General features: G+C 44.9%; 1 protein-coding gene across 1 annotated transcript in view; it reads left to right on the forward strand.

Moving 5' to 3' along the window:
- Positions 1 to 14,454, forward strand: part of LOC141161317 (kalirin-like) — a 621,825-nt gene that overhangs the window by 31,962 nt on the left and 575,409 nt on the right. The window contains exons 7-13 of the mRNA XM_073646130.1: positions 6,741 to 6,860; positions 7,391 to 7,609; positions 7,692 to 7,844; positions 9,036 to 9,150; positions 9,882 to 9,997; positions 10,324 to 10,446; positions 10,670 to 10,852. Coding sequence (XP_073502231.1) covers positions 6,741 to 6,860; positions 7,391 to 7,609; positions 7,692 to 7,844; positions 9,036 to 9,150; positions 9,882 to 9,997; positions 10,324 to 10,446; positions 10,670 to 10,852 — 1,029 coding nt within the window. The remainder of the gene's footprint in view (positions 1 to 6,740; positions 6,861 to 7,390; positions 7,610 to 7,691; positions 7,845 to 9,035; positions 9,151 to 9,881; positions 9,998 to 10,323; positions 10,447 to 10,669; positions 10,853 to 14,454) is intronic.

Raw genomic sequence — 14,454 nt, forward strand, 5'->3', positions numbered from 1 at the left:
ATATCACTATATATATTACTATATCACACTGAGGAGAAGGGCGGCCATATTACTATATATATTACTATATCACACTGAGGAGAAGGGCGGCCATATTACTATATATATTACTATATCACACTGAGGAGAAGGGCGGCCATATTACTATATATATTACTATATCACACTGAGGAGAAGGGCGGCCATATTACTATATATATTACTATATCACACTGAGGAGAAGGGCGGCCATATTACTATATATATTACTATATCACACTGAGGAGAAGGGCGGCCATATTACTATATATATTACTATATCACACTGAGGAGAAGGGCGGTCATATTACTATATATATTACTACATCACACTGAGGAGAAGGGCGGCCATATTACTATATATATTACTGTATCATCACTGAGGAGAAGGGCGGCCATATTACTATATATATTACTACATCACACTGAGGAGAAGGGCGGCCATATTACTATATATATTACTATATCACACTGAGGAGAAGGGCGGCCATATTACTATATATATTACTATATCACACTGAGGAGAAGGGCGGTCATATTACTATATATATTACTATATCACACTGAGGAGAAGGGCGGCCATATTACTATATATATTACTATATCACACTGAGGAGAAGGGCGGTCATATTACTATATATATTACTACATCACACTAAGGAGAAGGGCGGCCATATCACTATATATATTACTATATCACACTGAGGAGAAGGGCGGCCATATTACTATATATATTACTATATCACACTGAGGAGAAGGGCGGCCATATTACTATATATATTACTATATCACACTGAGGAGAAGGGCGGTCATATTACTATATATATTACTACATCACACTGAGGAGAAGGGCGGCCATATCACTATATATATTACTATATCACACTGAGGAGAAGGGCGGCCATATTACTATATATATTACTGTATCATCACTGAGGAGAAGGGCGGCCATATTACTATATATATTACTGTATCATCACTGAGGAGAAGGGCGGCCATATTACTATATATATTACTACATCACACTGAGGAGAAGGGCGGCCATATTACTATATATATTACTATATCACACTGAGGAGAAGGGCGGCCATATTACTATATATATTACTATATCACACTGAGGAGAAGGGCGGCCATATCACTATATATATTACTATATCACACTGAGGAGAAGGGCGGCCATATTACTATATATATTACTATATCACACTGAGGAGAAGGGCGGTCATATTACTATATATATTACTATATCACACTGAGGAGAAGGGCGGCCATATTACTATATATATTACTATATCACACTGAGGAGAAGGGCGGCCATATCACTATATATATTACTATATCACACTGAGGAGAAGGGCGGCCATATTACTATATATATTACTATATCACACTGAGGAGAAGGGCGGCCATATTACTATATATATTACTATATCACACTGAGGAGAAGGGCGGTCATATTACTATATATATTACTATATCACACTGAGGAGAAGGGCGGCCATATTACTATATATATTACTATATCACACTGAGGAGAAGGGCGGCCATATCACTATATATATTACTATATCACACTGAGGAGAAGGGCGGCCATATTACTATATATATTACTATATCACACTGAGGAGAAGGGCGGTCATATTACTATATATATTACTATATCACACTGAGGAGAAGGGCGGCCATATTACTATATATATTACTATATCACACTGAGGAGAAGGGCGGCCATATCACTATATATATTACTATATCACACTGAGGAGAAGGGCAGCCATATTACTATATATATTACTATATCACACTGAGGAGAAGGGCGGCCATATCACTATATATATTACTATATCACACTGAGGAGAAGGGCGGCCATATTACTATATATATTACTATATCACACTGAGGAGAAGGGCGGTCATATTACTATATATATTACTACATCACACTGAGGAGAAGGGCGGCCATATTACTATATATATTACTGTATCATCACTGAGGAGAAGGGCGGCCATATTACTATATATATTACTACATCACACTGAGGAGAAGGGCGGCCATATTACTATATATATTACTATATCACACTGAGGAGAAGGGCGGCCATATTACTATATATATTACTATATCACACTGAGGAGAAGGGCGGCCATATCACTATATATATTACTATATCACACTGAGGAGAAGGGCGGCCATATTACTATATATATTACTATATCACACTGAGGAGAAGGGCGGTCATATTACTATATATATTACTACATCACACTGAGGAGAAGGGCGGCCATATTACTATATATATTACTGTATCATCACTGAGGAGAAGGGCGGCCATATTACTATATATATTACTACATCACACTGAGTAGAAGGGCGGCCATATTACTATATATATTACTATATCACACTGAGGAGAAGGGCGGCCATATTACTATATATATTACTGTATCATCACTGAGGAGAAGGGCGGCCATATTACTATATATATTACTATATCACACTGAGGAGAAGGGCGGCCATATTACTATATATATTACTATATCACACTGAGGAGAAGGGCGGCCATATTACTATATATATTACTACATCACACTGAGGAGAAGGGCGGCCATATTACTATATATATTACTGTATCATCACTGAGGAGAAGGGCGGCCATATTACTATATATATTACTATATCACACTGAGGAGAAGGGCGGCCATATCACTATATATATTACTATATCACACTGAGGAGAAGGGCAGCCATATTACTATATATATTACTATATCACACTGAGGAGAAGGGCGGCCATATTACTATATGTATTACAATATCACACTGAGGAGAAGGGCGGCCATATTACTATATATATTACTATATCACACTGAGGAGAAAGGCGGCCATATTACTATATATATTACTATATCACACTGAGGAGAAGGGCGGCCATATTACTATAGATATTACTATATCACACTGAGGAGAAGGGCGGCCATATTACTATAGATATTACTATATCACACTGAGGAGAAAGGCGGCCATATTACTATAGATATTACTATATCACACTGAGGAGAAGGGCGGCCATATTACTATATATATTACTATATCACACTGAGGAGAAGGGCGGCCATATTACTATATATATTACTATATCACACTGAGGAGAAGGGCGGCCATATTACTATAGATATTACTATATCACACTGAGGAGAAGGGCGGCCATATTACTATATATATTATTATATCACACTGAAGAGAAGGGCGACCATATTACTATATATATTATTATATCACACTGAAGAGAAGGGCGGCCATATTACTATATATATTACTATATCACACTGAGGAGAAGGGTGGCCATATTACTATATATATTACTATATCACACTGAGGAGAAGGGCGGCCATATTACTATATATATTACTATATCATCACTGAGGAGAAGGGCGGCCATATTACTATATATATTACTATATCACACTGAGGAGAAGGGCGGCCATATTACTATATATATTACTATATCACACTGAGGAGAAGGGCGGCCATATTACTATATATATTACTATATCACACTGAGGAGAAGGGCGGCCATATTACTATATATATTACTATATCACACTGAGGAGAAGGGCGGCCATATTACTATTTATATTACTATATCACACTGAGGAGAAGGGCGGCCATATTACTATATATATTACTATATCACACTGAGGAGAAGGGCGGCCATATTACTATATATATTACTATATCACACTGAGGAGAAGGGCGGCCATATTACTATATATATTATTATATCACACTGAGGAGAAGGGCGGCCATATTACTATATATATTACTATATCACACTGAGGAGAAGGGCGGCCATATTACTATATATATTACTATATCACACTGAGGAGAAGGGCGGCCATATTACTATATATATATTACTATATCACACTGAGGAGAAGGGCGGCCATATTACTATATATATTACTACATCACACTGAGGAGAAGGGCGGACATATTACTATATATATTACTATATCACACTGAGGAGAAGGGCGGCCATATTACTATATATATTACTACATCACACTGAGGAGAAGGGCGGCCATATTACTATATATATATTACTATATCACACTGAGGAGAAGGGCGGCCATATTACTATATATATTACTACATCACACTGAGGAGAAGGGCGGCCATATTACTATATATATTACTATATCACACTGAGGAGCAGGGCGGACATATTACTATATATATTACTATATCACACTGAGGAGAAGGGCGGCCATATTACTATATATATATTACTATATCACACTGAGGAGAAGGGCGGCCATATTACTATATATATATTACTATATCATACTGAGGAGAAGGGCGGCCATATTACTATATATATATTACTATATCACACTGAGGAGAAGGGCGGCCATATTACTATATATATTACTATATCACACTGAGGAGGAAGGCGGCCATATTACTATATATATATTACTATATCACACTGAGGAGAAGAGCGGCCATATTACTATATACATTACTATATCACACAGAGGAGAAGGGCGGCCATATTACTATATATATATTACTACATCACACTGAGGAGAAGGGCGGCCATATTACTATATATATTACTATATCACACTGAGGAGAAGGGCGGCCATATTACTATATATATTACTATATCACACTGAGGAGAAGGGCGGCCATATTACTATATATATTACTATATCACACTGAGGAGAAGGGCGGCCATATTACTATATATATTACTATATCACACTGAGGAGAAGGGTGGCCATATTACTATATATATTACTATATCACACTGAGGAGAAGGGCGGCCATATTACGCTATATATTACTATATCACACTGAGGAGAAGGGCGGCCATATTACTATATATATATTACTATATCACACTGAGGAGGAGGGCGGCCATATTACTATATATATTACTATATCTCACAGAGGAGAAGGGCGGTTATATTACTATATATATTACTATATCACACTGAGGAGAAGGGCGGTTATATTACTATATATATTACTATATCACACTGAGGAGAAGGGTGGCCATATTACTATATATATTACTATATCACACTGAGGAGAAGGGTGGCCATATTACTATATATATTACTATATCACACTGAGGAGAAGGGCGGCCATATTACTATATATATTACTATATCACACTGAGGAGAAGGGCGGCCATATTACTATATATATTACTATATCACACTGAGGAGAAGGGCGGCCATATTACTATATATATTACTATATCACACTGAGGAGAAGGGCGGCCATATTACTATATATATTACTATCTCACACTGAGGAGAAGGGCGGCCATATTACTATATATATTACTATATCACACTGAGGAGAAGGGCGGCCATATTACTATATATATTACTATATCACACTGAGGAGAAGGGCGGCCATATTACTATATATATTACTATATCACACTGAGGAGAAGGGCGGCCATATTACTATATATATTACTATCTCACACTGAGGAGAAGGGCGGCCATATTACTATATATATTACTATATCACACTGAGGAGAAGGGCGGCCATATTACTATATATATTACTATATCACACTGAGGAGAAGGGCGGCCATATTACTATATATTACTATATCACACTGAGGAGAAGGGCGGCCATATTACTATATATATTACTATATCACACTGAGGAGAAGGGCGGCCATATTACTATATATATTACTATATCACACTGAGGAGAAGGGCGGCCATATTACTATATATATTACTATATCACACTGAGGAGAAGAGCGGCCATATTACTATATATATATTACTATATCACACTGAGGAGAAGGGTGGCCATATTACTATATATATTACTATATCACACTGAGGAGAAGGGCGGCCATATTACTATATATATATTACTATATCACACTGAGGAGAAGGGCGGCCATATTACTATATCACACTGACTAGAAGGGCGGCCATATTACTATATATATTACTATATCACACTGAGGAGAAGAGCGGCCATATTACTATATATATATTACTATATCACACTGAGGAGAAGGGCGGCCATATTACTATATATATTACTATATCACACTGAGGAGAAGGGCGGCCATATTACTATATATATTACTATATCACACTGAGGAGAAGGGCGGCCATATTACTATATATATATTACTATATCACACTGAGGAGAAGGGCGGCCATATTACTATATCACACTGACTAGAAGGGCGGCCATATTACTATATATATTACTATATCACACTGAGGAGAAGGGCGGCCATATTACTATATATATTACTATATCACACTGAGGAGAAGGGCGGCCATATTACTATATATATTACTATATCACACTGAGAAGGGCGGCCATATTACTATATATATTACTATATCACACTGAGGAGAAGGGCGGCCATATTACTATATATATTACTATATCACATGTAGGAGACGATGTGACGTATATGGGGGAACAGTCTCTCTTAGCCGGGGTGCGGGGTCTTCAGGTCGCCACTCCTGGGGGTTCTGCTTGGACAGTTGACATCTTTTGTGTGACTATATATTCTGCTGTGGAGTTTGTCACCCAGCTCTCCAGATCCCGGGAATCACTCGATCCTCTCTGGAGCGATTAGTCGTTTCCTGTGGTAAAGCTTCTGTTTGCGGCACAGGCGTTGCGGGGCAGCGATGGCTGACATGTCCTCTCTCTTCCAGGTGTTGGGATGGATTCGGAATGGGGAATCCATGTTAAACGCCAGCCTGGTGAACGCCAGCTCCTTATCCGAGGCCGAGCAGCTCCAGAGGGAACACGAGCAATTCCAGATGGCCATCGAGGTGATTGGACGGGGAGAGTAGTCCTGCAGATTATTATACACCTATAATCTACAGTCTTAAAGGAACAGTAACCCCCACAGCCTGATAATATTGTACAGTCTGCACCTTGAAATGACTGACAACAGAGAGTATTAGCAACTGACTTACAGGTGTATTGATGTTGTTGGGCTCTTCCTAGCCCACCCTTGTATATGACTCTCCGGGTGATCGCTCTCGCTACAACGTCTAACCTCGTCGTGCTCTCCTTGGTTTGCCTGCTTTTATGGCTCCCCTGTCTCGCGGCGTCCCCTTGTCTCGCGGCGTCCCCTTGTCTCGCGGCTCCCCTTGTCTCGCGGCGTCCCCTTGTCTCGCGGCGTCCCCTGGTCTCGCGGCGTCCCCTGGTCTCGCGGCGTCCCCTTGTCTCGCGGCGTCCCCTGGTCTCGCGGCATCCCCTGGTCTCACGGCGTCCCCTGGTCTCGCGGCGTCCCCTGGTCTCGCGGCTCCCCGGTCTTGCGGCTCCCCGGTCACCCGATCTCCTCTTCTCCACACAGTCCCTCTTTCACGCCAGCTCCTTACAGAAGACGCACCAGAGCGCTCTGCAGGTGCAGCAGAAGGCGGAGGCGCTGCTCCAGGCCGGCCACTACGATGCAGACGCCATCCGGGAATGTGCAGAGAAGGTCGCCATGCACTGGCAGCAGCTGATGCTGAAGATGGAGGACAGACTGAAGCTGGTGAACGCCTCGGTGGCCTTCTACAAGACCTCCGAGCAGGTGGGTGACGGCGCGCAGCAGGACGGGGATGACGACTCTTCCACGTGGTCCGCCGACACTGATCCTCCTTGTCCTGATCTAGGTTTGCAGCGTCTTAGAAAGCCTGGAGCAGGAATACCGGAGGGACGAGGACTGGTGCCGGGGACACGATAAACTGGGACCAACTCCGTCCGACATTGATCACGTGATGCCGCTGATAAGCAAACACTTAGAGCAGAAGGAAGCCTTCCTCAAGGTGATGGGCGGAGCATCGTATTCAGGGCGGGGCCTGTGCTAAGCAGGGGACTGTCATGTATGATACATTGTCAGGTGCAGCCCCCGACCCCGAGCCGCGGCCCCTCTATAATGTCTGCTCCTTCAGGGGCTGTGTAGTACAGTGTCAAGTGCATCCCCCGACCCTGAGCCACGGCCCCTCTATAATGTTAGTTCCTCCAGGGGCCGTGTAATACACAGTGTCAGGTGCTGCCCCCGACCCTGAGCCGCGGCCCCTTTATAATGTCAGCTTCTCCGGGGGCCGTGTAATACACGGTGTCAGGTGCCGACCCTGAGCCACGGCCCCTCTATAATGTATGCTTCTCCGGGGGCCGTGTAATACACAGTGTCAGGTGCTGCCCCCGACCCTGAGCTGCGGCCCCTCTATAATGTTAGTTCCTCCAGGGGCCGTGTAATACACAGTGTCAGGTGCTGCCCCCGACCCTGAGCCGCGGCCCCTTTATAATGTCAGCTTCTCCGGGGGCCGTGTAATACACGGTGTCAGGTGCCGACCCTGAGCCACGGCCCCTCTATAATGTCTGTTCCTCCAGGGGCCGTGTAATACACAGTGTCAGGTGCAGCCCCCGACCCTGAGCCACGGCCCCTCTATAATGTCAGCTTCTCCGGGGGCCGTGTAATACACAGTGTCAGGTGCAGCCCCCGACCCAGAGCCACGGCCCCTCTATAATGTCAGCTTCTCCGGGGGCCGTGTAATGCACAGTGTCAGGTGCAGCCCCCGACCCAGAGCCGCGGCCCCTCTATAATGTCAGTTCCTCCAGGGGCCGTGTAATACACAGTGTCAGGTGCTGCCCCCGACCCTGAGCCGCGGCCCCTCTATAATGTCTGTTCCTCCAGGGGCCGTGTAATACACAGTGTCAGGTGCTGCCCCCGACCCTGAGCCGCGGCCCCTCTATAATGTCTGTTCCTCCAGGGGCCGTGTAATACACAGTGTCAGGTGCAGCCCCTGAGCTGCGGCCCCTCTATGTCTGTTCCTCCAGGGGCCGTGTAATACACAGTGTCAGGTGCTGCCCCCGACCCTGAGCTGCGGCCCCTCTATAATGTATGCTCCTCCGGGGGCCGTGTAATACACAGTGTAAGGTGTGCAGCCCCTGACCCCGAGCCGTGGCCCCTCTATAATGTAATGCTGCCCCCATGTTTTTTCTGTCTCCCTCAGGCCTGCACGTTGGCGCGGAGAAACGCTGAGGTTTTCTTAAAATACATTCACCGTAACAACGTCAGCATGCCAGGAGTGGCCCCGCACACACGAGGGCCCGAGCAGCAGGTGAAAGGTGAGTCCTGCCACTCACTTACTAGGGTGGTCTTTTCTCAGCACTTCGGGGGAGGGGCACCCTGAGACCGCCGCTGCTCTGGACTCCGTCTACGGTGGGTCATGTCCAGCTGCTGCACCCCATAGAGATCCATCACTGTGATTGTCCAGCTCTGGAGATATGGCGGAGCGTGAGGCTCGTGGAGTCTCTGCAGCGTCTCCTGCTCTGTATGGAGGCAGCAGAGGCCGGAGCGATGGTGGTTATGGGATTCGCTGCTGATTGGAGATTCCTGGCAGTGCCCAGAAGCACTGCGGATCGCTGGCAGGAGGGGGCGCTCTAGTGGGGGACAGACGAGACCACCGGGTGCAGATGTTACCAATCATCGCCCTCTGCTGGACTGTCCATGCTGAGGCCGGGGCGCGGGGTGTGTGGTTGTAGGTGCTGGGGTTGTGGCTTCTGTGTCCGGTGGGGTTGTGGCTTCTGTGTCCGGTGGGGTTGTGGCTTCTGTGTCCGGTGGGGTTGTGGCTTCTGTGTCCGGTGGGGTTGTGGCTTCTGTGTCCGGTGGGGTTGTGGCTTCTGTGTCCGGTGGGGTTGTGGCTTCTGTGTCCGGTGGGGTTGTGGCTTCTGTGTCCGGTGGGGTTGTGGCTTCTGTGTCCGGTGGGGTTGTGGCTTCTGTGTCCGGTGGGGTTGTGGCTTCTGTGTCCGGTGGGGTTGTGGCTTCTGTGTCCGGTGACGCTGTGGTCATTTTGCAGCCATCCTCAGCGAGCTGCTCCAGAGGGAGAACCGGGTGCTGCACTTCTGGACCCTGAAGAAGAGGCGTCTGGACCAGTGCCAGCAGTACGTGGTGTTTGAGAGAAGCGCCAAGCAGGTAGGAGGATGTGAGACGCCACCCGTCAGTCCGCTCGTCCTCCGTCGGCTGTGATCTGTCAGACATCATGTCACAATCGCCTTTCCGTCAGTCAGGCGTCCTGTCACTAGGGGGAGCTCCGTCATACAGATGTTCACTGCCCATATTCACCTCAGTATTAAACCTGTGTGCAGGGAGCTCCTCCTAGTGGTGACTGAAGGCAGGACAATGTTACCTGCTGATACACAACCCTTACATGAACTGTGTCCCTGTGCATCGTTGTATCCCTTCCCCGTCTCAGGGTTGCAGACATGTCACTCATTTCCTTTCATTTTCTGCTCCTTCAGGCTTTAGACTGGATTCAGGAGACTGGAGAGCACTTTCTGTCCACCCACACGAGAACGGGAGACAGTCTGGAGGACACTCAGGGTCTGCTGAAGGAATATGAGGACTTCCGCATCCCTGCTAAGGTGAGGGTCCCTCTGATGTCCCGGATGGTGGGGGGGTCCGTGTGAGTGTACATAGCGATATATGGGGTGTATGTGTCATCGGGTGTGTAGACGGTGATCGGGTCACACACACCGCTCTGCACTCTAATATTTAATGTCTCATGGATGAATGATGAATGATGCTATAGATGGACCCCGAGATCAGCGGCCATTAATATCTGCCTCCTCTTCTCTCTACTGGCAGCAAACGAAGGAGAAGGTGCGGCTCCTGATCCAGCTGGCGGACAGCTTTGTAGAGAAAGGCCACGTCCACGCCACCGAGCTGAAGAAGTGGGTGACCACTGTGAACAAGCATTACCGCGAGTTCTCCCTGCGGATGGGGAAATACCAGTGCTCCCTGCAGAGGGCGCTGGGCATCAGCACTGAGGTACCCGCATAGCCCACCCCGCGAGAAGCAGCGCTCACAGCCGCCATCAGACCGCTGCTCTCCTCCCCTGCAGCAACGCCAGTCTGATTGTCTGATGTATTCGTAAAGCGTCCTTACTACAGAAAACAGTCCTGTGCCGTGCGCCTGTGCTGTGCTGCGCGCCTGTGCCGCGTGCCTGTGCCGTGCGCCTGTGCTGTGCCGCGTGCCTGTGCCGTGCGCCTGTGCTGTGCTGTGCGCCTGTGCCGTGCGCCTGTGCTGTGCTGCACGCCTGTGCCGCGTGCCTGTGCCGTGCTGCGCGCCTGTGCTGCGCGCCTGTGCCGTGCGCCTGTGCTGTGCTGCGCGCCTGTGCCGTGCGCCTGTGCTGTGCTGCACACCTGTGCCGCGTGCCTGTGCCGTGCGCCTGTGCTGTGCTGCGCGCCTGTGCCGTGCGCCTGTGCTGTGCTGCACACCTGTGCCGCGTGTCTGTGCCGTGCGCCTGTGCTGGGCTGCACAACTGTGCCGTGCGCCTGTGCTGTGCTGCGCGCCTGTGCCGTGCGCCTGTACTGGGCTGCACAACTGTGCCTGTGCCGTGCCGCGTGCCTGTGCCGTGCGCCTGTGCTGTGCTGCGCGCTTGTGCCGCGTGCCTGTTCTCTGTGCCGCTCTCTAGTATTCCCGATTGCAATGAGAGGACTGACATAAGCTGGTGATGATCAGTAGAGCGGCAGCGTGCACATGGCTGACGCTTATCTTGGACCCCATATCTTTATTCCAGGGGCCACTTAATGGCTGCACTCATCAGATTACCTTTATTGGGTCGCAGACTTTCTAATTTGTAGGGAGCCGTCCACGTGAGGGACTGAGATGTGTCTGCTGATCGGTCCTGTCACTCGGAGCTGTAATCCTGCACTGTCAGATGTCACGCAGTGTGAAGCGTCAGGATCGTGCACCCGGTGTCAGATCAGAGTATACATACACATGCATCTCAATAAATTAGAATATCATCAAAAAGTTAATTTATTTCAGTTCTTCAATACAAAAAGTGAAACTCCTATATTATATAGAGTCATTACACACCGAGGGATCTATTATATAGAGTCATTACACACCGAGGGATCTATTATATAGAGTCATTACACGCAGAGGGATATATTATATAGAGTCATTACACACAGAGGGGTCTATTATATAGAGTCATTACACACAGAGGGATCTATTATATAGAGTCATTACACACAGAGGGATCTATTATATAGAGTCATTACACACAGAGGGATCTATTATATAGAGTCATTACACGCAGAGGGATCTATTATATAGAGTCATTACACACAGAGGGATCTATTCTATAGAGTCATTACACACAGAGGGATCTATTATATAGAGTCATTACACACCGAGGGATCTATTATATAGAGTCATTACACGCAGAGGGATCTATTATATAGAGTCATTACACACAGAGGGGTCTATTATATAGAGTCATTACACACAGAGGGATCTATTATATAGAGTCATTACACACAGAGGGATCTATTATATAGAGTCATTACACACAGAGGGGTCTATTATATAGAGTCATTACACACAGAGGGATCTATTATATAGAGTCATTACACACAGAGGGATCTATTATATAGAGTCATTACACACAGAGGGATCTATTATATAGTCATTACACACAGAGGGATCTATTATATAGAGTCATTACACACAGAGGGATCTATTATATAGAGTCATTACACGCAGAGGGATCTATTATATAGAGTCATTACACGCAGAGGGATCTATTATATAGAGTCATTACACGCAGAGGGATCTATTATATAGAGTCATTACACACAGAGGGATCTATTATATAGAGTCATTACACGCAGAGGGATCTATTATATAGAGTCATTACACGCAGAGGGATCTATTATAGAGTCATTACACGCAGAGGGATCTATTATATAGAGTCATTACACACAGAGGGATCTATTATATAGAGTCATTACACACAGAGGGATCTATTATATAGAGTCATTACACACAGAGGGGTCTATTATATAGAGTCATTACACACAGAGGGATCTATTATATAGAGTCATTACACACAGAGGGATCTATTATATAGAGTCATTACACACAGTGATCTATTATATAGAGTCATTACACGCAGAGGGATCTATTATATAGAGTCATTACACACAGGGATCTATTATATAGAGTCATTACACACAGGGATCTATTATATAGAGTCATTACACACAGAGGGATCTATTATATAGTCATTACACGCAGAGGGATCTATTATATAGAGTCCTTACACGCAGAGGGATCTATTATATAGAGTCATTACACGCAGAGGGATCTATTATATAGAGTCATTACACGCAGAGGGATCTATTATATAGAGCCATTACACGCAGAGGGATCTATTATATAGAGCCATTACACACAGAGGGATCTATTATATAGAGCCATTACACACAGAGGGATCTATTATATAGAGTCATTACACACAGAGGGATCTATTATATAGAGCCATTACACACAGAGAGATCTATTATATAGAGCCATTACACACAGAGGGATCTATTATATAGAGTCATTACACGCAGAGGGATCTATTATATAGAGTCATTACACGCAGAGGGATCTATTATATAGAGTCATTACACACAGAGGGATCTATTATATAGAGCCATTACACACAGAGGGATCTATTATATAGAGTCCTTACACACAGAGGGATCTATTATATAGAGTCATTACACGCAGAGGGATCTATTATATAGAGTCATTACACACAGAGGGATCTATTATATAGAGTCATTACACACAGAGGGATCTATTATATAGAGTCATTACACACAGAGGGGTCTATTATATAGAGTCATTACACACAAAGGGATCTATTATATAGAGTCATTACACACAGAGGGATCTATTATATAGAGTCATTACACACAGAGCGATCTATTATATAGAGTCATTACACACAGAGGGATCTATTATATAGAGCCATTACACACAGAGAGATCTATTATATAGAGTCATTACACACAGAGGGATCTATTATATAGAGTCATTACACGCAGAGGGATCTATTATATAGAGCCATTACACACAGAGGGATCTATTATATAGAGCCATTACACACAGAGGGATCTATTATATAGAGCCATTACACACAGAGGGATCTATTATATAGAGCCATTACACACAGAGGGATCTATTATATAGAGTCATTACACACAGAGGGATCTATTATATAGAGTCATTACACGCAGAGGGATCTATTATATAGAGTCATTACACACAGAGGGATCTATTATATAGTCATTTCACACAGAGGGATCTACTATATAGAGTCATTACACACAGAGCGATCTATTATATAGAGTCATTACAGACAGAGGGATCTATTATATAGAGTCATTACACACAGAGGGATCTATTATATAGAGTCATTACACACAGTGATCTATTATATAGAGTCATTACACGCAGAGGGATCTATTATATAGAGTCATTACACGCAGAGGGATCTATTATATAGAGTCATTACACACAGAGGGATCTATTATATAGAGTCATTACACGCAGAGGGATCTATTATATAGAGCCATTACACACAGAGG

The sequence above is a fragment of the Phyllobates terribilis genome, unplaced genomic scaffold (assembly GCF_046119375.1).
Source record: "Phyllobates terribilis strain yellow unplaced genomic scaffold, ASM4611937v1 Scaffold_9__5_contigs__length_417890890, whole genome shotgun sequence".
Lineage (NCBI taxonomy): Eukaryota > Metazoa > Chordata > Amphibia > Anura > Dendrobatidae > Phyllobates > Phyllobates terribilis.